The sequence below is a fragment of the Ursus americanus genome, unplaced genomic scaffold, assembly GCF_024610735.1.
Source record: "Ursus americanus isolate L20-20 unplaced genomic scaffold, mUrsAme1.1.p SCAF_68, whole genome shotgun sequence".
Taxonomy (NCBI): domain Eukaryota; kingdom Metazoa; phylum Chordata; class Mammalia; order Carnivora; family Ursidae; genus Ursus; species Ursus americanus.
Window position 1 is genome coordinate 1,112,360 of NW_028273650.1, and position 24,188 is coordinate 1,136,547.

Genomic DNA, 24,188 nt, shown 5'->3' on the forward strand with positions numbered 1-24,188 from the left:
CACAAGGGGCCACCCGCATTAGAAATCCTGTTCTCCAGTTGAGGCAAAGAGGGGCAGCTGAAAAGACATCGAGCAAGGACGTAGCCGGATGAAACTCTAGAGCTCGTGATTAACATCGAGGTAGTTGAGCTTGGTCCCCAGTGCTCAGCTTCTCATCCTGCCTGCTATGACCTGGGGCGTGAACATGAAAGATGGGCCAGGCTTCCAACACCTGGCAGCTTCCTTCTGCCCAGGAAGGGTGTGTCCCACATCCTCTGTCCCCTTCTCTACACATAGACAACCAGCCCCCCACCCCAACACACACACAGGGACACACATAATGAGGGCCAAGAGGTGTGGGCCTGCTGAGGTGACATCACAGTTGTTGCCTGCTCTCCAGTGGGCTGCCCTGAGCTGCCTCGTGTTACCTGTTGGTGTCTCCTGCCACATGTCCAGAGGGCTCGGAAAAGCGGGCTGAGCCGACGTCTACAATTATTTGCAAGTCTCTCTCTCTGGGCTTGCCTGGGCCCAGAGACCCTGAAGGGAGGAAGGCAGCAAGAGAACATCTTGCTCTCTCGAATGTCTCCACCCAAGTGAGCTGGAGAGCAGGTTGTCTTTTGAATCTGGGTGCCCGGTTACCAGAGTTCTAAGTTCAGTTGGGGCCTATCACAGAGGAAGTGAGGTCACTCTTTCAAGATTCTAATCCCTGGGACCATGTGTTCAGTCAGACCTATCCAGAGCCCCTTCTTGGCAGTTGACTCCTTAGCTTTCTCCCCCATGTCATCTCCTTAACTGGACACAATGAGCCAAAAAGGCCATAGCCACCACTCTCTGGAAATGGAACTAGGGTCCGAAGCTTCAGGAGGCAGAGCTGAATTCAGACCTTACGTTCTGTGTTTCTTTGCGCACTTGTGTGTCCTATGTCATTGCGTCTCTCACGTAGTCCCCACTTTCCCAGCCTGCAGTGTGGGGATCAGGCTAGAATCTACTTCCTTGGGACATCCTCTGGTGTCTGTGGATAAGAGTATTTATTACATGTGTGGGGTGGTCCGCTGTGTATCTGAGGCACAATTTTCAAGATGGAAGAATTACAAGAAGGGGTGGGACTTGGCATGGAGGGCTGCTCAGAAGAGGCCTGGGTTCCAGCCCTGTAATACTGCAACTGTCACTTTCCCTCTTGGCCTCATTTTAAGGTGGGCACCATGATGGCCTGGAAAAGCAAGAAGATGCAGGCATTGTCATCCTCTATAGTAAAACCATGCAATTGTTTCCCGTTATATGAAGAACGAGACCCCGTTACCTCGTTTGGGTCTATGAGGGGAGCGGCTTTCACCATGGCTCCCAGGGATCCTGACCTGTGGTATAGGCATCAGACTGTAACTGCTAAGTGGTCAGTGACTGGCTTTTGACCCACAGGACATATTCAACGTGATCAAGTACCATGCCTAGAGCTTCTCTACATGTCATGCAAAGAGTTTCTCACTCCCTAGTTACTTTCCATCATGTTCCACTACTCACTCCTTCCCTTTCCCTTCTTCTTCTCTCTCTGAAGCAGAACCAAGCACCGATGTTTTGAGCTGCCATCTACAGAGGCTCACAGGATAGAGAACGGAGGCAGTGCCAAGGCCAAAAGACACACAGGAACTCAGGTTCTGAGTCCAGATGGCATCCCGAGTCACGTGAGCCAACTCATGACAAAATCCTCTTCCAGTATGGCCCTGGTCACAGCCGCAGCCACTGACACACCTTGAGCCTGGGGAACCATGCTAATTTGGGCCTGCATTCTTCACCCACAAATACTGTTAGAAATTAAAGCGATGCACCTGCACGTGCAGGGTATCAGGGCAATGCAGTCCCGGGGCAACTCTAGATAAGTAACAGTCTCCCAGGCCTCAGCATCTGTCCCTGCCTTCCTCCCTCCCCTCTGCTCTCCTCCTAGTGTCCCTGCAGCCACCCTGGCTGCCTTTTTCACTCCTCTGGCCAAACTGGCTTCTGTTATTGAGTGTCTGCAGCACAAGTCACTTCTTCCTGAAACGCTGCTCCCTGACGTGTGCAGGTCTAGCTCCCTTTGGTCAATCTGTTCTCAGCAACCTCAGCCTCAGTGAGGCCTTTCATATCTTTCCATGCAGTGACTCCCCAGCCTTCCTCCGTAGCACACTTCATTCCTAGTACAGAGCGCTTGCTCTTTTCTTTCACGTGCGTTCTCTTTGGAGCTTTGGTCCATGTGTAGACTGGGAGCTCCTAAAGCAAAGGAGCCCTAGGTAATTTCAGCTCCGCGCACGGGCCCAGCAAGATACCTGGCATAGGGCAGTGCTCAGTGTGTAGTTACTCAATGAATAATTGAGAAGATCTTGGAGCCCACCTCCCCTCTTAAGCACCTAGACTGCAGAATGCTACTAAAACTTTCAAGCTGTTTCTGGGCAGGGGCGACAACCATAATGGCCTCTGCCTGACTCTTCCTGCTCCAGTTCCTCCAGCAGAACTCACCAGGTACCATGGACAAGGAAGCGCCCTGCATCCAGCTCTCCAGCTCTGGTGGCACAGCCCCACGCAGGCACACCAGCAAAAAAAGCCATGCCTTTTCTCGGGGGTCCTCAACGCAGTGCCTTTGCAGAGTCACAGAGCAAAGGAGCAGGATCTCTTGGCTCCCTGGGCAGAGTAAAGGACCTCAGAACCCTCCCTTTCCTCCTTTTCTGTCCACTCCCATGGTGTCCTCTTTACGATTCCAGCACCCGCAGCTCAGCCAGAAGAGTGCTTCTGCACCCACCCCTGTGTGTCTAAATGAGGAACTAAAGGTCTAATGCAGACTAGACGTGTCCCTGGGCCCCAGACACAGTGAACTCTCCTCAACATGACTAACCCACAGAAAAATGCAACCAAGAGCATCATGAGACATCACATCACATTGGCGGGAAGAGCGACCCTCCAAAAGTCGAGAGATAACAAATGCTGGTGAGGATGTGGAGCAAAGGGAATTCTTGGGCACCACTGGTGGGAATGCACATTGGTACTGTCACTATGCAGAACACTGTGGACGTCCCTCCAAAAATTAAAAAGAGAACTACCTGCACCTCCATGTTCAAGAAGCATTATTTTCAATAGCCAGGACACGGAAAACATCAGTGCCCTTTAGTGCTGAGTAGGGAAAGAAGTGGTACCTAGAGAATAGCATAGGAATCAGCCAGAAGAAAAGGACATCCCGCTAAGTGTGCTAACAGTACCGGACTTTGAAAGCGTGATGCCAAGTGAAATAAGGGAGACAGGGCAAAGACTTTCTGTAGAGAAGCATAGAGAGAGAGAGAGAGATTGATCCTGTCTAGAGAGAGAGACAGAGAGCTATTTTTCCCTTCTCTGTGGAATCTGAGACAAAGAAGAGAAAAGGGGGAAGACTAACTCAGAAAAAGAGATCAGATTGAAGTAACCAGAAGCAGAGGGCGGAGGGGGTGCGGGAATTTAGTGAATGGTGAAAAGGTACAAATTCCAGTTTCAGATCAATAAGGAATAGGGATTTACAGTACACCCCAGGACTACAGTTCATTACTGCTCTATGGTGTATTTGAGAGGTGTGAGAAGAGCAAGTTCTGAGAGTTCTCATCACAAAGAAAAACCTCTTTCTTTTCTTTTCTCTTTTCTTTTCTCTTCTCTTCTCTTCTCTTCTCTTCTCTTCTCTTCTCTTCTCTTTTCTTTCTCTTCACTTTAACCACAGTCAGAGGGTCAAAGGTAACACGCTGTACATATTCACGGGGAGAAAGGAGTACATAGGGACCTTCATTCAGTCGTTCAACAAACACTGGATTTAGCATGAGGTAATCCCCGTTCTTGGCTGGGTTCTGCCCAGAACTCCTGTGTCCCACACACCTCTGGTGCTGATTTGCTGATGCCCTGGGTGAGGCACTTCCTTGCCTCGGTTTCCCCCTTACGGTGACCACGCTGGCTGCCGACACTGTTAACAAGGATGCTGCGGGAAGGAGGAGGTGCCAGCCTCGGAGTGTGGGTTCCCGGGGGAGGGGGTGCAGGCCTTTCCCCTGTAATTTATTTCCAGCTCAGGTGCTTGTGAACTCCTCCCAATCCTCCTGCTGAAGTGTGTGCAATGTCTGTGGGTTGTCACACGCATTAATTATCTGCTGAAGGTTATAAAGTACCCCTCGCTTTGACAAGATCACCCTAAAGAAAAGGGCTTTATCAACGTTGCCATTAAATGCAATCGCAGAGAGTGGAGAAGATGGAAAGGAAAATCGCTCAAGCCAAAGAATAAATGACATTTCAGAAAACGCAGAACAAGTGGATATGAAGATCAATTGGAACTTAAAGTGACGACATGTCCAATGACATAGTCGCAGATTCTGGATTGCTTCGGGCAAGAAAGGGGGACGGTACACACGGAGCCAGACAAGAGGCCCTGAGGCAGGGTGCAAAAGGTTTGATCCTGGGCAGTGTCTTAACCCTTCTGTGCCTCCGTTTTCTCATTCATGAAATGGGACAATATTCACACTGAACCGGAAAGTGATAATAAGAGAATACAACTTCATACGCCTGGCATCTACCAGGTGCTCACAAATCACAGCTGTCATCACGGAGAGTCAACGGCGGAGGAAGCGAGAGGTGGGCACGGAATTCGCAGGTGCTCAGAACGCATTTCATTTCGTTGGACTAAAATGAAGCTTTGTTTTAAATGTCCCTGTCTCATTGTTTCCAGACTGTATGTCATCTCACCATGCAGCACATAGACCGTGCAATGCTGGTAAATATAACAGGCTCCCGCGAGGGGGGGGGGGTGCTGATTTGTGGCGTGTGCCAGTCTCCATGGGGTGCATATTCCCACCGTGGCTGATTTCAAGCTCCCAGCCTGCCCTTACTGAACAGTCAGGAAGAGATGTCAGCGGCTCGTCACGTCATTTCCGTGGATTTCTGCTGTAAAGATACAACAGACGAGAGCGTAGATGATGGCAGTATGTAGTAAAGCCATCAGGAAATGATGAGTTTGGGATATTTATTACCTTTGTTCTTTTAAAGATTTTATTTATTCATTTGAGAGAGAGAGCAGGGGGAGGGGCAGAGGGAGAGGGAGAAGCAGACTCCCCTCTGAGTAGGGAGACCAATGCATGGATCCATCCCAGGACCCTCCTGGCTTGTGGTGAGGATCAAAGTGACGCCATAAAGATGAAAGTAGCCCTGCCCCTTCCTATCCATTTTTTTTTTTTTTAAGAACACAAATCAGATATTACTTCCTGCTTGAAACCCTCCCCAGGCTGCCTGCGGCCTAAAGAACAAACGCCAGGTTCCTAAGGATGCCTGAAGAAGCCCCTGGACGAGTGCATTTTTGCCCCTTCCACTTGGTGTCCTGGGTCTGCTCAGCTGCCCTAGGCCTGGTGACTCCCAGATCCCGGGGGTCCTCCTCTTCTTTCTGCAGCCCAGGGACCAGCACGCAGGCCCCACATCTGTCTACCTCCAGCCACCTCCCACAGCCTCTTTCAGGCCGTCTTTCAGGATTCAATCTAAGTACAGCCCAGCATTAGCTGTGATGCCACGGAACACATCCCTGATGTGAGCCTCACTCTCCTGTGTGCAGAGGGTCCCGGGACACCTAACTCCTCGGGGTGGGCAGGAAGCCTGGCGAAGACACGCGCGAGGACTCGGGCCAGGCCCCGGCCCACTGGGGGGCGCGACCCTGCGGGTTCCGGCCCTGGGGCTGGGCTGTAGGGCGGCGGGCTAGGGAGGCCCTGCAAAGGGGCCGCGTCCGGGCTGTGGGGGGCAGGGCAGCGGGTGGGAGGGCTTCCCCGAGGTCGGTCCAGCCCCGCCGGCCCAGAGTGCCGCCAGTGGGACCTCCGGGACCTCAGCTCGGCGGGCCGCCCCTCCCGGCCTCCGCCGAGGCTTCCCCAGACCCGGCCACCACAGGCTCGCTCAGTCCATTGCCGTCCTGAATGCCCCGCGCGACTGTCCGGCGCGGTCTCGGGACCGGAGCCCCGTGTTGTGCAGGGCATGCGCGGGCCACCGGGCGCATGCCCGGTCCTCCGGAGGGGGGGGTGGGGGGGGGGCGGAAGCTCGGCGCGGGGACGCGGCCGGGCGCGCGCCGGGGCGGTGAAGCGCTCCTCAGCCGGTCGCCGCGCATGCGCGGCCCTCGCCTACGCAGCACGGCCAGAGGGCGCAAGCCCGCCGCTGCTGCTGCTGCTACTGCCGCCGCCGCCGCCGCCGCGACCGCCGCCGCCGCCGGGACCGCCGCCGCCGCCGCCGGGACCGCCGCCGCCGCCGCCGCCGGGAGCGCTGTGCGCCCGCGGCGTGAGGCGTTGGAGGGAGCGCCGCCCGTCGGTTCGCGGCGCCGCCTCGCAGTGGTCTGCCCTCGCCTCCCGGCGCCCCGCGCGGTCCATGTGAGTGCGGGGAGGGGGCGGGGGCCGGGAAGCGGGCGGGTGGGCCGGCTCCTGGTGCTGGGGGTTGGCAGGGCCGCGGCCCGCGGGCGGAGGGCCGAGCGGGGCTAACCAGCCGGTCCGCGCCGCGGATGAGGCGGAGACGGACCCCTCCCGCGCGCCGCTTGGGAGGCCGAGGATGTGGGGAGGCCGGAGAAGTGGGGAGGACGAGGGAGGGGCCCGGGGAGGGCGGCACTCTGGGGAGGATCGGGGCGCGGGCGGGTCGGGAGATGTGGGACGGACTGGGGGTTTCCGGGAGGACGGGGATGTGGGGAGGCCGCCGGGGGGACAGGAGAGGCCAGGGAAGGGGGACGAGGGGGCGTGTTCTGGGAGAACGGCTATGGGTGGAGGACGGACTTGTGGGGAGGTCGGCGTGCTCCAGCAGGCCAGGGGACGAGGGGAGGCCGGGGGCTCGGGTAAACGGGGAGGTTTGGGGGACATGAGAAGGCCTGGGGGGGTTCGTGAAAGATGGGGAAGTTGGTGGATTCGGGGGTCTCGGAGAGACGGAGGGGCTCGAGGCCGGAGCGCACAGGGAGGCCGGGGGCTTGGGGAGGCCAGCCGGCCTCCTTGGGAGCTGGCCAATTGCCTCAAAGACAAAAGGGGGGAGAGAGGAAGGAGGAGGAAGAGGGAAATCCTTGGGGACCTGGAGGGGGGAGAAGAGCCCTGACCCGATATGGGGACTCACTGGCCCTGCGGCAGGGAAGGGCGAGCCTCGAACCCGGATCCGGGCCAGCTCTTTCCCCGCAGCTGGCGCTCAACTTGCTGTGGCCCTGTGGTTTTTGGGGCGAAAGCCCTGGAGACCTCGTTGATTCATTGTGCCTCCAAGTTTACCTCTTCCCAACCCAGCCCCTAGCTCTGCTTCTGGCTTAGGTGGAAGAAGGACTTGTTTCTTTCTCTCTCCTTTCCTTTCTTTTCTCAGGAGGAGGAGGAGGGGTGTGTGTTTGTGTGTGTGTGTGTGTGTGTGTGTGTGTGTGTGTGTTACTTGGTTTTATTTAATTGCAGGATTTAGCTTAATGCAGTAAGGGTAAAAAAATTTTTTTAGTCATTTCAACAGTGTCTCATTCTTGCATGGTTAGCCTGCAGCTGGGTTTTTGGCAGTGAGACTAAGATAATAGTAATGTAGTAATTATGGGAACTGGTTGAAATACATTCAAGCTGAAGGCGGTGTAAGGATTTGGGGATCTGTACATAAGACGACCAACGCTGGGATTCTTAGGTAGAATGTCAACATTTTCGTGGTTGGAAAAATAGGCCATTACTATTTGAAATGAAATACCAGAGCCTCACTCTTAATATTTTATTTGTAAAACTCATAATGGAAGCAGTCTTCTCTTGGAAATGCGTGAACTCTGGTCAGTTGTCTCATCTCTTGAAAACCTGAAAGGTGGATGAAGTGATGGAAAGATACATTGCAAATTAGCATTCACCTTATTTTTGTTGAGATCCAATGTAGGTGATTTTTTCATGCCATTGTGCTTTGGAGATAATTTTTAACATCCTGCAATATTTAAACACATGAAACTTCTGAAGAAAGTTTGCATTCCGGTGTCTTTATGAGTACATTGTTTTCTCTTTGTGGCTGTCCTTGGAGGTGAAACACTGAATGAGCCTACCACTCGTGTCTTGAATACATTTGTGTGCTAAATGTTGTCGAAGCAGCAAGATCCCATGTTACACATTCTTTAAGTAATATCTTTCCGGTGATTATCATATACTCTGATTTAATAATGAAAACTGGGGAAAGATTGTTTAAAACCCATTGCTGTCTTTTAAAGGGTCCCACAATCAACCTAAGACTTGAGTATATACACTGAATAAAAGGACCTACGCATTGTTCAGAGGTTATGATGCATCAAGAAGCAAGTCCTTGGATAAATAAAGACATTGAATCCAGAACTTAGTGTTTAAGGTTTGGGGCCAAGAGTCCTGGGGCAGAGCCCTACAGGAGAGAGGACTTCAGCCTCTTTTCAGGCCGGCGGTCCGCTGAAGGTGAGTCGTGATTAGGAGTGAAGCTCCATGAGTGCGATGGGGTGGAAGTGTCCGGTGAAACCAGAAGTTAGGAGCCACAGTGCAGATCATTAGAACATTTCTCACTAACATCGTTTCTCTAGCACTCCATGCCCATTGTTGGAAATTAGAGAACTTGACATCCCAATTCTTAAAATTGGGTTCTTCAGCAAGTCACATAACTTTTCTCGCTGGGAAGTTTGAGAAATTGTCTAAATAACAATTGTATTGTTAAAGCTATCCCCTTAAAAAAATGCTGATTAGTTCCCGCAGGAAAAATTATAGTGTCTTCTGTGTACTGTATATGTTCTATCGTGTAGTAAAGAGTCATTTTGAACATGACTCTTCTTTTTTGGATGTTAGTTTTGAGTTGCTACTTCTCTATCTCTAAAGATTTTATGGAAACCTTTTTTCCTGTATTTTTAAGTGTCTTAATTTTGAGAAAATACTTGTCTCAAGGGTAACACAGGAAAGATGAGAGTCAAAGTCTTAATATGTAAGTCTTTAACTTTTGAAAGTAAACATTTTCAGTTTAGACAGTTTTCGGCTAAAATCTTGTTTTAAATTTCAATATAATTAAAAATTCTATCGTTTGTGAAATGAGGGGTTTTTTTTGGCTTGTAAACCAGTAAAGTTTAGTTTCTGTAGTAGTTTATTTTGTCTTAAAGCTCGAGCTTAAGAACTTATTTCGTTACTGTATGTCCTTACTAAAATCCCTTAAATAATTAGCAAAATATTGCTGTGGGGGTCTTTGGGAATTTTTACTGATGCCTATAGAAATTATTTAAAATGCAAATTCTAAAAACTTGGGCAAAGTAAATGACCTTATTTGAGTGAATAGTAGTAAATTCCAGGAAGTTTGTGAGTGCAGTAAGCATTCAAATCTGAAGTCGCATCTCTGTCCTTAGAAGGATCCTCGGTGGAAGAGGATGAGCGCGGTTCCAGCTCCTGTTTGGGTGTACCTGTGTTTCAGTGCCTCAGCCAGCTGCCTTAAGTAGTTGTTTTTTTATGTCTCTTCTGAAAACCATGTTTCGTAGTGGATTATTTAAACCGTTGATGGCTTTTTCTCTCTGCTAATATTTGTGCAAGGTTTTTTTTTTTTCTCTCTTCCATTTCATGACTACCAAAAGGCAACCTAGTGTAGGAGAAATGAAATTGCTGTCTACCACTTTGTGGCATTAATTTCTAGGAATGGTGCCAAATCTTACCATTCAGAACTACATAAATGTGTTTCTGATTATAAAGTGCCAGAAGAACCCCCTCTCTTCCTGTCTGTAACAGTTGTATTGTTTTTTTTTGCTAGGCTCTATCATGGAAATAAAATTCAGATAGGCATATGTAATTCAACTTTCAGGATAGGTGAGATTTTTAGCAAATGCCGTTAATTATGGTCTGATTTGCATAAACACTAATGAAGTGGTTTTTAGAGGAAAGTATGAAATAGATGTTTTTGGCTGGGTGGCACTATTGCCACTTTTTAGCAGTTGAAAGCCTCCGAGAAGGGAACAAGTAGCATCGTCACAGAGTTTACTTATTTGTCAGGACATGAAGGTCTTTCCTTGCAAGCTTTGTATTGAACGAAACAAATTCTGCCTAGATCTTATTGATATACATTGGCATTTACTGTAAACTCATTTTTCAGAACAAGAAAAATGACCAAAGTCATACATGTGAATGTTATCCACTGATAGGGGAGGAGATGTAATGTTACTGCTACGTGTGGGGTATTGTGTGTTGTTGGTAGGTGTCACTACCTTTTTACCGATGAATTAAATCTGGGAGATGACACGTGCCAGACCTGAGGTGATTGCTTTCATGCTTTTTCTCCTTTATTCCTCCTGAGAAGCATTGATTGTGCTATTGCTATCCTCATTTTTGCAGAGGAGACACTGGAAGTTTGGAGTTTGAGGAGCTTGCCGTGGGCCTCTTGGCCCACAAGGGGTAGGTCCTTGTTGGCTGGGCCTGCTGAACTCTCTGTGCAGCTTCTAGGACCAGACAGGACTAGAGCAGCAGTAGTCTCACAGATCTGAACCCAGCCTTCCGAAGGGGGAGTGAGTAGCATGCAGGTGTAAGTACCGTGTCTGGGAGAGTTGAAATAATTATATTTTCTGTTTGAATCTGACGCTTTCATATCATGAAGCTGTGATCTGGCCAACATGGTGTAGGTAAACATTTTAATGAACATACCAAAATTGTTTAATTATTTTAAGTTAATTTAAAATCAGTTAAATACAAATATATAATGCATAGTGCAGTGATTGACGCTTCTTATTTGTTCAAGGTTGTGCTTTAGTAACCTCTACATTGTTACAGAGTGTTTTCATTGGTGACTTTTTTTGGGGGGGGGGTGTCAGTGTTTATGATTATAGTTTTGTGGGAAGCAAGGTGTAATGTGAGGGAAAAGTAAATTGTAAATTTCTCATGCAGTTTTCATCCCCTTGTAGTAAATCCTAGAATTTATAATCTCTAACACATTGCTGCTCTATAAATGTTTCTGAAGTGAAGGTGCTCATTCTCACCGATTTAGAATTTTCCATAGTGCTTTTAAGACTCGACGTACTCTGTCCTCCTTTATTTAGGGCCAGTGGACCAAAACCAAGGCTCAGAAGAACCTAAAAAGTTGTATCTATGGGCTTTCTGTGCCTAGGATCTCCTTTCTGCCTCCATTTTCTATCTTGAAAGTCCTGCCATCTGGTGCTTTGGATTGTGCTGTGAATGGTAGGTGCTTGTTGGGTGTACTTGGGACCAAAGCACCATGTGTTTGTCTTTGATGGACTGAAGAAAGAGCTGAAGTGGTTTTATACATTCCATATTTGTAGTGCATTGTGTGTCTTTTTATAGAATTTAAGCAACACGAGGGCAGAAACTTTGTTTTACACACTATGGCATCCCCAGTGTCTGACACAATATTTATTGAATGAAAGAACCCAGACTCATTCGTTGTTGGAGAACTGTTCCTGCGTCAGTCAGCAGTCCACTGTTTTTTGTTTGCCTTGGTAAAGAACCTTACTTACAAACCAGGTAGGACTTGATACCAGGGAGAACTTGGATTATCTGTTTCTATCTTTGTCTGCTTTATTTTAGATTACAAATATCATGAAACTTGAGCTGCGGGAAAAAGGCATTTCTCTGTCCCTTTATGGTTTTCAAATGTTTTTTTCTAGAAATTAATTTTGTAGGAATTGGTCATGTGTTCGTTAGGACTCATTCTATATTCTGAAGACCTAGGAAGTTGGGATTTATAAAAGATCCTTGATGACTGGTCTAGAAGCTCTAATGTATCTTTTACTAATCAGTTGGATTCATCATGTACTTTACAAGGGTTTTACATTATGCCCTGAAACCATTTTTAAAAATGCATCTTCCCAGGGGCGCCTGGGTGGCTCAGTTGTGAAGCATCTGCTTTCGGCTCAGGGCATGATCCCAAGGTCCTGGGATCGAGCCCCACATTGGGCTCCCTGCTCCGCTGGCAGCCTGCTTCTTCCTCTCCCACTTCCCCTGCTTGTGTTACCTCTCTCGCTGGCTGTCTCTCTCTGTCAAATAAATAAATAAAATCTTAAAAAAAAATCCATCTTCCTAACACTGTAATGCCAGTTCCATGACACACCGGCCTTCCGATGATCTGCTTAGAGAGTCTTTTACGTTGTTGTTCAGAGTAAACGTTTTGAGCAACAGGTCACTTACCTTCACTCAGGCAAGAAAAGTCAGTATTTGGGTAAAAAAAAGAGTTTGTTCTTCCTCAGCAAGTTCCCCTTGGTCTTGCTTATTGCGAAGGGAAACACGTGCGTGCGCACACCACAGTAAACCAGTAAACTGGTTGTTTGCAGTGGTTCTCAAAGTACAACTGCATCACCATCACTTGGCCGAGTTAGAAATGCCTGTGCTCGTGCCCCACCTCTGACCTCCTGAATCAGACTCGGGGGGTGGGGCCCGCAGTCTGTTTGAACATGCTGTCCAGGAGCTTTTGTTGCATGCTAGTGTCTGTCAACTACTACTTGAGAGTGTTTTAAGAGAAATGCAAGTCGTAGCAGGCAAAAAATCAGTCGTAAATGGCAGAGGCATGTGTTTGGCTTCTGACCACTTAGATTTGCTAGTGAGATTGCCTTCACTTCAGGACTCTTTTTCAGTATGTTTTTCAGGTTTTCTAGAGTCTTGGGAAGACCTCACAACTAATTTTGTTTAGGGATTTTGAATGTTTTATGCTGAGGTCATTAAATTCTTTTGAATCTTGGTTTGGATTTTAAATAAATGATTTTGCATTGAAATAGCAATTTGTATGGCCCCTGGACTTGTGGTTTTTGGCAGATAGCAGGAAAGTGTGTATATGTGGGTGCTCAAGGCACGTGTTCCCTGGTGGTTTTGTTTCGGTGTTGAAAGATTGGCTTGCTTATATTAGAGTCAGGATGATTTCCAAGTCTTGGGGTGACTACTAAAACAGTATTGTGTGAATTGATTCTATGCCTAGCATTAAAGTCATATCTAAATTTAATATGTATTGTTTTGCCTTTGTCCTTTATTTTTTCCCTAAGATCAGAGCTAGATAAAAGTTAGTGTTCAAAGATGGAATTGGTGATATGCTTACTTTCTACTATGTCTTATGCAGAGTTGGACGCACCTGAAGGCAAATAGAATATTGTGAGCTCAGGGACAGGGACTCTGTATTATCCTGTACGGATCTGTGGGTCCTTCACAGCTTCCTCCTCCTCCTATAGTGGGTTGGCCCTCAGTCATTGGTTTAATGATTGAAGAAGACTCTGTGCTCCTGCTGAGGGGGCCTTGTGACCTTGAAGTACATGAAGTTGTTACTAAGGTAGAGAAGAGAATTAGGGACAGACGGGTGGACTTAGGTTACCATCATGTGGACGCGAAGTACAAAGGATGTTTCCACGTCCTCTTCTGGCCCCCATCAGACTGAGTCAGTGGTGCAGCCCTGTGATGGAGAAAATAAAAGGAATGAGCTGGTGGGAAAAAGTGATCTGAAACAGTTTCTTTCTCCTTACATTGGTCAAGTGAAGTTAAAGTTCTAGTTTATAGTCAGTTATAGACTGTGAGCCCACTAAATGTACATCAGAGCGCCTGGCCTGGAGCACCTCTCAGTGAGGGAGTCTCCTGTTGCTCCCCGCTGTGCTGGGAGGCTCCAGCCGCCCCCCAGTCTTCTCTCTAATGACTGCTTCAGCCCTGCTCTGGTCTTGTGTCAGTCGCCCCGCCCCGCCCCTTCTGGTGGTTTCTGCTGTGTTGCTGCCTTGTGGTTTTCAATAGCCTTTTCCTGGTTACAGTGAGGTTGCACATCTTTTTATACATTTACTGGCCATTCGGATTCACTGTTTTTCGAAGTGCCCATATTTTTCTATTAGGTTATTTTTAAATTGATTTGTAGACTATATATATTCAGAACACACATTCTTTGTTGGTTATGTATTTTGCTGCTGTCTCTTCCCACTTTGTCATATGCAGTTTCACTGACTCAGTGGTTTTTGTGTGTGTTTTTTTTTTTTATGAATAGAAGTTCTTAAGTTTAATTAGTGCCATTTGTCAGTCTTTTCCTTTGTAAGCTTTTTGTGTCTTTCCCTGCCCTGAGGTCATGAACTAGTTCCTCATTTATTCTCTAAATGCTTTTATACTTTTGCTTTTAACCTTTAACTTTGTAATTCTCTCAGAATTGGTTTTGGTGCATAATCTGAAGAAGGAATCCAGCTTCATTAACCTGTGGACAGGCTAGTTGTCCGAACACCGTTCATTGAAAAGAGCATCTTTCCCCCAGCGCTCTGCAGTGCCCCTTTTCTTGGAAATGAAAGGTCCGTGTGTATGTGCATCTGTTTTGGACTTTCTTGAATTCCACTGGTACTGCCCAGTTTAAGTTGCTTCAATTATTTTAGTTTTATAACAGGTCTTATTGTGGAACTCTTCCCACTTGGTTCCTTTTTAAGCATACCTTGGCCATCCTTGACCCTTTGCAGATCTGTATCTGTTTTAGAATCCCTTGCTGACTTGCAAGGAATTTCTTCCTGCTGTTGTTTGGGATGACGTCGAACGTGATCAGTGTGTGGAGAGTCGTTTCTTGGTTTGAGTTATTACAAATAAAGCCTTTGAATAATTTTGCTCAAGTCTTCATGTGACCATCGGCTTTTGTTTTTCCTGGAAATGGTTGGGTCTAGCACTGTAATGGCTGGATCCTGTGGTAGGCCTATGTTGGCTTTTTGAGAAAGTGTCAAACTCTGTCCTGGAATGGCTGAACCATTTCACATTCCTCCCAGCCTTGTGTGAGAGTTCCAGTCACGCTGGATCGTTGGGGCAGCATTTGGTATGGTTAGTCTTTTAGCTTTTCAGCCATTCCGATAGGTGTGTAATGGTTTTTCTTTGTGGTTTTGCCACCTGTGTATCTTTTGGTGTTCAAATCTTTTGCCTATTAAATTTTTTTTCTTATTGGTGGGTTCTTTATATATTCTGGATACAAGTCTTTGTCAGATGTGTGCTGTGCTTTTCTCTCATGCTATGGTTTGTTTTTGCATTCTCTCTCTCTCTTTTAAAGATTTTATTTATTTATTCGAGGTAGGGAGAGAGAGCGGGATGGGGGAGGGGCCGAGGGAGAGGGAGCAGTGGACTCCCCGCTGAGCAGGGAGCCTGCTGTCTTTGGGACTCAATCCCAGCACCCTGAGATCATGACCTGAGCCCAAGGCAGACACTTAACTGACTGAGTCTCCCAGGTACCCCTGGACTGTGCTTTTTCAGTGTCGTAGTTAAGAAGTTGTTGCCTAATCCTAGGTCACAAAGGTTTTCTCCTTTATTTCCCTCCATCCCCCTCTAGAAAAGTTTCAGGTTTACATTTAGGTCTGTGATTCATTTTTATTTATGGTGTAGGATATTATTTGTAGGATTCTTAACTTAGTTCTGATTATTTGTAGGAGTCTATTGAGGCATAGAATGAAGATATAGCTCCTTCTGAGAGCTTTTTTTTTTTTTTTTTTCTTTTTTGCTTCAACCAGTTTAAAGCAGGTTTAAGGCTTGAGGTACTTTGGACCGCCCAGTGCTGTGATTTTACTGGAGAGGTGACTCACCTCTGGTTTCTTTTATCTTGAGCTCTGTAGCCTTTAGGGCCCTGCTTCTGGAGGGAGTGTTTTTGGTTAAACACCCTAAGGGACCCAGCTTTTGATTCTTACTCCTCTTTCCCTGAATGGTTGTAAAAATGAAAGTTGAAAATTTTCAGAATTGGCAAATGACTGCAGGGCAGAGGTGGTTTCTGTGCTTGTTCATCTCTTTGGGTTCCTGATTTCACTTTAATTTTGGCCTGTTCTTTCTTTATTGTCTTGTCAGTTTCTGGTTGATTTTAAGATTTTAAAGTATTCTGTCCATCTTTTTTAGTCTTTTTCAGGGGAATGATTGGGCCAGATAACATAGCCTGTAGTTAAGGATACAGGGAAAAGTGTGTTTTATTTCACTGCAGTGTTTGGAGTCTAGACTTGGATCTGTGTCTCCTGTAGTCGTTGCTAGCTGTGTGTGGCTCTTTAAATTAAAATTAAATAAAATGAAAAGTTCTGTTTGACAGTCACACTAGCCCCAGTTTGGGTGCTCAGTATGCAGGTGTGGCTAGTGGCTACCACCTCGGACAGTGCAGAGATGGGACATTTTCATCGTCATGGAGCGTTCTCTTACACAGTGCTGGCCGGACTCTTGACTTTTTCCAAAGTCCGTCTAGAGCAGGAACAGCTAGACAGAGGATTGAGCCTCTTTGACAGGCGTATCATGGAGCCTGTCTCTAAGGTGGTGTGGGTTCTCAGACCGGTATAGGTGGGATCATGGGAGGCTGTGGTGCACTGAGTAGAAAACCACTAAGTACTGATATTTAATTTACAAATACCTGCCTAGTGCTTCCTTAGGGTGTCTGTTTCTTTCTTTTTTCTTTAATTTACAAAAAGTAGCAGTAATTTAAAAATTATCAAAATTAAATAGCGAGTCAAAAATTAAATTTTACCCTTAGCTAAAGTCTCAGGTATTAGTAATCAAAGATGTCTAGGTATCATAGTTTGTGTAGAGACGCAGGTCTTTTTAGTAGAAAGAGCATCTTAACTAGGAAACAGGAGGTTGAGGTACAAATCCTGGTGCGTTGCCTTTAGTCACGTGACTTCTGATACTGTCTATATAAACTCTAGTATCTGTGATCTTTGAAGCTCTGCGTGCAGTTACTATGTGGGATGGTGTACACATGTAAAGTGCCAGGACAGTTGACCCCTGAACATTGCGGGCCGCCGGACCCTTCCCCATAGTTGAGAATCGGCAGTTAGCACATATTTTGTATGTGTATCATATACTGTATTATAAAAAGGTAAGTTAGAGAAAAGAGGATGTTGAGAAAATTATGAGAAACTACATTTACTATGCGGCATGTATCAAAAAAAATCTGTGTATACGTGGACCCAGTTGTTGAGGCGTCAACAGTATTAAATACCTGTCTTGTGCCTGGTGTAGTGTCAGCCCCCGGGGGCACAGACAGGAGGGGAGTGAGGCAGTCAGCGTGCAGTATGATGCCTACAGTGATAGTGCCAGAGCAGAGTGCTCTGAGGACCTGGAGGGCATGTCCCCGTCACGGTCACGCTCAGAGGTCAGCAAACTTTCTCTGTTAAAGGTCAGATAGTAAACATTTCAGGCTTTGTAGGCCACATAGGGCCTGTCACATAGCTGCCTTTTTTTTTTTTTAAACAACCTTTAAAAGGGTAAAAACCTTGATTAGCCCAGAACCATACAGAAACTGGCTGTGGACCAGATGCCGTGACCTCTTCAGGTCTGGCTGTCTGCAGGGATCTGTAGAAAGAGAGTGGAAGGTGGGAAGCAGGCAGGGCCTCGTGGAGGACATGCCCGCTCTAAAGGTGCAGAGGCGGGAGAGGCTGGGCTCTGTGAGACTGGATGTTTTTACTAGTGTTTAGGAGTACAGAAAGGGTTGGGTCGAGAAGGAGGTAGGGTTGATACTATTGACAAGATCAGAGCAGCGTGTGGTTGATTCTGATGGGAGCAGATTCCTATGACAAGCGGGTGGTTAACTAGTACAAGGGTCGGTCAAGGAGGTGTTGCAGTCATGCGCTTCAGAAGGGAGAGGAGCCAAGCCTTTGTCATTAAGGGAATGGCTGCCCAGTGTCTGTCGCCCAGCTAGTAAAGTGATGGGCAAAGTTCAGATGGTCCAATCTAACAGCCTGTGTCCTTTTAATTCTACAATTACGTTGTACACACAAGTGAAGAAGGCCTTAATTAAGGGCGTGACTGAGGAACTGGAGAGAGGGTGATTTGAAGCCTGTTTCTCAGCCAGTCTCCAGGCTCTGACCTGGGAAATGAAGAGCCAGGGCTGAGAGAGGGGGTGTCCAGAGCAATTCCAGGATGGCTCCCAGATTTCTCCCTTGGTGAAAAGTCCATGAAGATCTTTTTGTTTTTAAGTGCTTACTGATCAGACTGTTTGTTGCTTAAGGAGGAAATGCTGTCTCCTAGGTCCATGAACCCCAGAAGCGGTACGCAGAATTGTGTGTATGCACATGAGCTGTTTTCCTGGGGTAGGATGCTTGGGCTTTCATCCCATTATCAAAAGTGAGCCCAGCCCAAGGCGGGGGCACTCCTTGTTATTGGACTGTGGATGTCTGACACTCTGCCCGGGTGTGAGGCTGTAAGGGAAAGCTAAGCATCCAAATCACAGGACTGTTACTTTAAGTGTCATACATCCCAGACCGCTACATAAAACACAGGCACATGAAGCTGTCACCTGAGCCCAACTGTACCAACCGAGGTCTACCAGCCAGCAGTGCAGATGTCTCCCCTGGCCTCCGAGAGACAAAACAAGGCCCGGTTTTTGTACATAGAAGGCCAGCCAGGAGAGTTTGGGACTCTCGTTGGCATGGATGTTTCAACATGCTGTTGTACATGAGATGAAGCTAAAGTTTATAAACTATTAGGAATATCTTAACAGTCCCATGGCTCTGAGAGATGGACCAGTGTCACTTTTAGTTGGCTGTGTTAGTTCCAAAAAGGAGTGTAGTTTTTCTGTCCGCTCAGAAGTGCGTTGATAGTTAATAGTTGTAAGACAGTACCTAACTCGTCCTGTTACAGTTAGCTCTTCCGTGAACAGATGCAGGAGGAACTGGGCAGCTGGTGGTTTATGTTCGCACCAGGCAGATGAATGTGGTGTCCTGGAGTCTAAACTGGATTGGTTCGTGTTTGACATTAGCGTTATATGTAATTTAGGAATTACAGACTCTGGATTATAGCAGTCCGTGCAGAGATTTGCTGTTTTTGGTGATATATGGCTGCCCTATAGCAGTTGAGGCTTAGAGGGGAGCGTTTGGAAATGGGTTTATGTCTGAGAAAGTTTCCCTTTTCCTGTTGACAGGACTGTGACCTCCATTAAGGGCCAAGTGTCATGAATGGCAAAGATCTAAGAAATGATGGAATTCAGTGATGGTGTAGACGTTAGAAGTGAAAACCCCTAGGCTGTTTAAAATATCACCCTTAAGATTTCAGGCTGGGGATAATTGTGATTCCAGTGTAGGTAAAAAGTTTGGCGTCTCCTTGGCTGTGTCATGGCAAAAAAAAGCTTTGCTTTCTGCTTTGGGAAAAATACATTAGTTGTGTCCTAAGGAATTGACTTGATAAAAGAGGTAGCAGGAGTAACTTAGTTTAAATGCAAGTTGTCTACATATGAATTAATTTTTGTCGGGTGACGGTTGATGATTTGGTTGGTGAAGAGTTGATGTTTGATTTTCGTCTTTGAGTCTGCCCTTTCAACTATTTCATTGGAAATTCTAAACTTTTCCACTGGGTGTTTGCCTCCTTTATTTTTATTGTTTTAGGTAGTCTAGGGTTTTAGAGGTTGATCTAAATTTAGGGATCAGCTGGTCCGGGGCTCCCACTGTAGAGAGGAAGAAATAACAGGGTAAGGCTCCTTGGGTAAATGGCTCCTTGATACTGACAGAGGAGAACTCTCAAGATTCTCTCAGCTGTCTTGACCTTTAGCTCATGGGTGATCTTTTTAGTAGATGAGAAGGGTATGAAGACAGCTTCTAAAACTCAGGTTTCCTATTAACTGTCAGGAGATTGAAAAAAATGGATGTAATTGAAAAATGGGTGAGAAATGGACACCGTTGAATCCGTTGTTCACACTGTATCCAAGTAACTTGTGGTTTGCATTCAGTCATTTATTTCTACATTGTCTTGGATATTTGAGGAATGACAAAACAAATCTCACACGTGTATATAGTCTAAGTTTTAGAAGACTAATAATGCCAGTTGTTCTCACTTCTCTACCAGATTTAGAGCATTGTCCTGAGTCACTCTTGACTCTTGAGCATCTTGTCCTGATGGGGATTCATTAAAAAGAAGACAGTCCTGGGGTGCCTAGCTGGCCCAGTGGGTGGAGCATGTGGTTCTTAATCTTGGGGTTGTGAGTTTGAGCCCCACGTTGTGTGTAGAGATTATATAAGTGAGTAAGTAAGTAAGTAAATTAAAAAAAAAAAAAAAAGACGGTCACTGCCTCAGGAAGCTTTTGGGTACGTCAGTGGTCCTGAAAGTAGTGTATGTAAGAATCACCAAGGAGAGTATATGAGAGATGCAGGCAGGGGGGCCTGGTGCCTTAGTCAGTTAAGCATCCTACTCTTGTTTTGGGCTTAGGTCATGATCTCAGGGTCATAAGATCCAGCCCTGTGTCAGGCTCTGTGCTCAGTGTGGAGTCTCCTTTCCTGCCCCACCGCCTCGTGATCTGGCTTTTTCTTTCTCAAAAAAAAAATTTTTTTTAATGCAAATGCCTGGTGTTATCCCACAGAGATGTTGGATGATCATTGCTGATGTGGACGCCTGTCACCTGCATTTTATTTATTTTTTATTTTATTTTAGTTTATTTGTTTTTTAAAGATTTTATTTATTTATTCGACAGAGACAGAGACAGCCAGCGAGAGAGGGAACACAAGCAGGGGGAGTGGGAGAGGAAGTAGCAGACTCCCAGCAGAGGAGCCTGATGTGGGGCTTGATCCCATAATGCTGGGATCACGCCCTGAGCAGAAGGCAGACGCTTAACCGCTGTGCCACCCAGGCGCCCCTGTCACCTGCATTTTAAACTAGCATCTCCTCGTGCTGAAAGAACACTGCTGTAGTGTTGCTGTAAGGACGTTGTAAATCATCAGGACCTAGAGTTTGGGAGGCCCCCAAGACTACCTGCAGGTTCCGTGGTTCACTAGAAGGACTTAGAGAACTGCGAGAAGCCATTATCCTCATGGTTATGGTTTATTACAGGGCAAGGATGCGGACAGAAGTCAGTGAAGGAAAGGCACACCGGGCGAAGTCCAGGGAAGACCAAGCATGAGCTTCTAGTTGTCCTCTCGCAGTGCAGGTGTGCTGACTTCTCCCAGCACCGATGCTGCCAACCAGGGAAGCTCACCTGAGCCTTGGTGTCCAGGATATGTATTGGGGGTTGTCCCATAGGCACTGCCTACATGGCTGAGTTTAGTCTCCAGTCCCTCTGGAGATCAAACTGGTGTCGTGTGTGGCGCAAGGCTCCACCAGAAATCAAATTGTTAGCATGGACTGTCTGGTGTGGCCGAAGGCCCCCAGCTAAACAAAGACCGCCTTATCAGGCAGGGGATTCCAAAGGCTCAGAGGTGACTTCCCAGGAGCTGGGCAATGGCCAAATCTTCCCTGGGGCAAGCTTAATCCTTTCCTGCATACAGCCTAGAAAGTAAATTGTTATTCCTGTCATTACTAGGGAGTTCAAGAAATTACTGCTTTTGGGGCGCCTGGGTAGCGCAGTCCTTAAGCGTCTGCCTCCGGCTCAGGGTGTGATCCCGGCGTTCCGGGATCGAGTCCCACATCGGGCTCCTCCGCTGGGAGCCTGCTTCTTCCTCTCCCACTCGCCTGCTGTGTTCTCTCTGTCACATAAATAAATAAAATCTTCCAAAAAAAAAGAAAAGAAATTACTGCTCGTAGGTAGAAGATACATTGCAACCACATGTAGTGTAATTTGCCACAAAACTAAAATACCAGAATTTCTGCACCCAAGTGAAGATGTCTCCAGAAGTGTGTCATACTTGACACCTGTCGTAATGTTTTCATCAAGAATTTGAGTAAAGAACAGGAGTTAATGCTGGGAGACCGTTCATTTTTAGAATCAGGATTTGAAAATACTTCGACAGGTTGTAATGAAGTGCTAAAATCAACAAGGTAAAATTTATAAGGAATAAAGGTAAAATGACAGACTTAAGTTAAAAAGAAAAAAACAGCTGAGAAGTTAAAGATATGTGGTATGTGCCTTAGCTGTACCTGTGGTCAGAAGATCTGGGGAAGATGACTGAAACGGATCGGCAGGCTTCTTTGTGAAGGGGCAGATGGTAGATATTTTAGGTTTTGCAGACTAAGAGGCAAAATGAAGGATATTATGTAAGTACTTACATAACAGGAGAGAACACTAATATCTATAAAATTTTTATTGACAGAATTTCAAATAATAGTTGAGTATGTATATATATTTTAATACAGGTCTAATAAGAATGGAATTTTTTTTCGGGGGAGGGTTGGATAACATGTTTTGTAATTGGAGCTCACAGGTAGTGTTCCGTATCATCACAACCAATGACAAATGTTCAGTCTCGGGGCTGATCTGCACAGAAGGTTACAGATGTCATCTCTGACAGTGTCCGCATACTCGTAGGTGCTCTTGCACACTGATACCAGTTCGGAAGCATATCATTTCAGTTTAGTGTATTCATCGTTTGGCAGACATCGATAGAATTCCACTAGATTCTTTTTGATGTTTGCCTTTCCGCACGTCATTACAGCGCAGATTCCTCTCTCCGATTGATGGTCTGATGGAAGTGCCTCAGTTGCTCGGTGAAGTGGGTTTGAGATACGTGAATTTTCATTGTACTTGCATTGAGGTTTGAGAAATGCCGCTGGAACTGTAGTTTGAGCTCAAAACACATCTGCTACACGTTTGTGTGGGGACACAAATCCACTTCTCTCTTTAACTTTTAATTTTTTTCATTTTTAATTAGCCTCTATGCCCAGCGTGGGGCGTGAACTCCACCCTGAGGTCAGGAGTTGCACGCTCCTCCGAGTGAGTCAGCAGGCGCTGCTCTAACTTGTGGCGGTGGGGGAGCCGTGTGGCCGCGTCGGATGTTGCTTGTGAGTAAGATGCTTGCAGCCACTGAAATGCCGTCACTGCCCGAAGTCCCTCATATGAGCGCTGCTGTGCCTTGTCAATTTAGGCTGAGCTCATGAAGAAATGTTAACATGTAGGAGCAAAAGCTAATTTCCGAAGCAATTGAGTGTTTGGTAATAGTGATGAGTAAAGGGGGGGGTCTTTTTCAAATAGATTTCAGTCTTGGCTCTGTGGTTGAAAAGTCACAGCAGAGCCTTGCACAAACCATTGAACTGCAGTGTGGTAGGACAAGTCAGGCTATTTCATGAGGTTGCCGTTGGTACTACTGGCTCAGTAACACATGATGGGTTCGAATACTTTCCACAAAGCTCCTGCTCATGAATGATAGACTGAATAACCATAGTTTAAATGCTTTAAGCAACTTATATTTTCATCATTGTATATTTTCCAGCTAACCCTTTTTCTGCTCTGCAGATATTTTTACTGTCATCAGTTATAATGTGTCTTAGCAGATTCTACTCCAGGTTGTATTAAATCAGGGTTTTCTTAATATCTTTAAAAGTGTTCTCACCAGCAGTTCCACACTGACTGCCCTCAGAGGCCCCTTCTTCAGTCCCATTGACCCCTTGAACAAACAGCCTAGCAGTGTGGGGAACACCAGTTGGCTCAGTCCTTCGCCTCGTTCCTTCACTGACTCTCTGTTGTCATCCATGTAAGATGAGGGACCATTTAGGGTTTGGAGCAGAGAAGCGATGCCGTCTGATCTAGGCTTGGAATCGGTCTGCCGTGGTGAGCGTGTATGCTAGGGTGGCAGGGCTGGGAGCGGGGAGGCCTGTTCCGGAGTGCTGTAGTCATTTCGGTGAGGGATGGTGGCTCCGGTCACGATGGTGTTGGTGAGCATGATGGCGAGGGGACAGCGTCTGGGCCTCTTTTGTGGGAAGAACCAACATTACTTGCTGACAAGACCGGATGGGGAATGTGGGAGGAAGACAGGCGGCAGGGATGACGTCCGTTGTTTCTCGCCTCAGCAGCTGGAAGGCGGACGTTGTCGTGAACGGAGAAGGCTGTGTGTAGGAAGGTTTGTGGAGGGGGCGGGCCAGTCAGCACCTGGGCTTGGAGGTGTCGGACGTTTCACTGAGTTCTCTTCGGTGATGCTCCACTTCCCCAAGGGGCCTACAAGCAGGCCCGGCAGAGAGTACACCTGCCAGGGTTTGGTCAGGAAAACCCGGGCCATTCTCGACAATTAGTCGTACGGGGAATTAGAATCCATCCCTACCTCTGGGAGGGCTGGCAGAGTTGAAGAGAATGATGTTTCTCTTCATTTTGCCCACGTTGCCTCTTATTAGCGTTCCCTGCCCGCCGCCCTGAGCTGTAGCGGGAAGGGGTTTTGGGAGAAGTAGCTCTGCCGTCTCGGTGATGCGCAGGAGCAGGCCGCGGTGGGGCTGCGGTGCAGAGTGAACAGCGGTCAGTCCAGCGCAAGGCCAGGCAGTCGGGCTGAGCTGGAGGGACAAGTTTTAGCTTTGTTAGCATAGAAGCAGCATTTGAATGAGCTTGCCTGGGAGGTAAGCATAGCTGAGAGAAGAAAGGACAGAGTCCTGGGTGACTCTGGAAGGAGGGAGCCATCGGTGGGGTAAGAAGAAAATCACGAGAACATGAGTGGGAGATCAGCTCTTGTCAGTTGT

General features: G+C 47.0%; 1 protein-coding gene across 1 annotated transcript in view; it reads left to right on the forward strand.

Annotated features, from left to right (window-relative positions):
* The first annotated feature begins 5,958 nt into the window (after positions 1–5,958).
* The window catches only part of LOC123786486 (uncharacterized), a 224,356-nt gene continuing 206,126 nt past the window's right edge, over positions 5,959–24,188 (forward strand). Inside the window, exon 1 of the mRNA XM_087860545.1 lies at positions 5,959–6,344. Coding sequence (XP_087716671.1) covers positions 5,959–6,344 — 386 coding nt within the window. The remainder of the gene's footprint in view (positions 6,345–24,188) is intronic.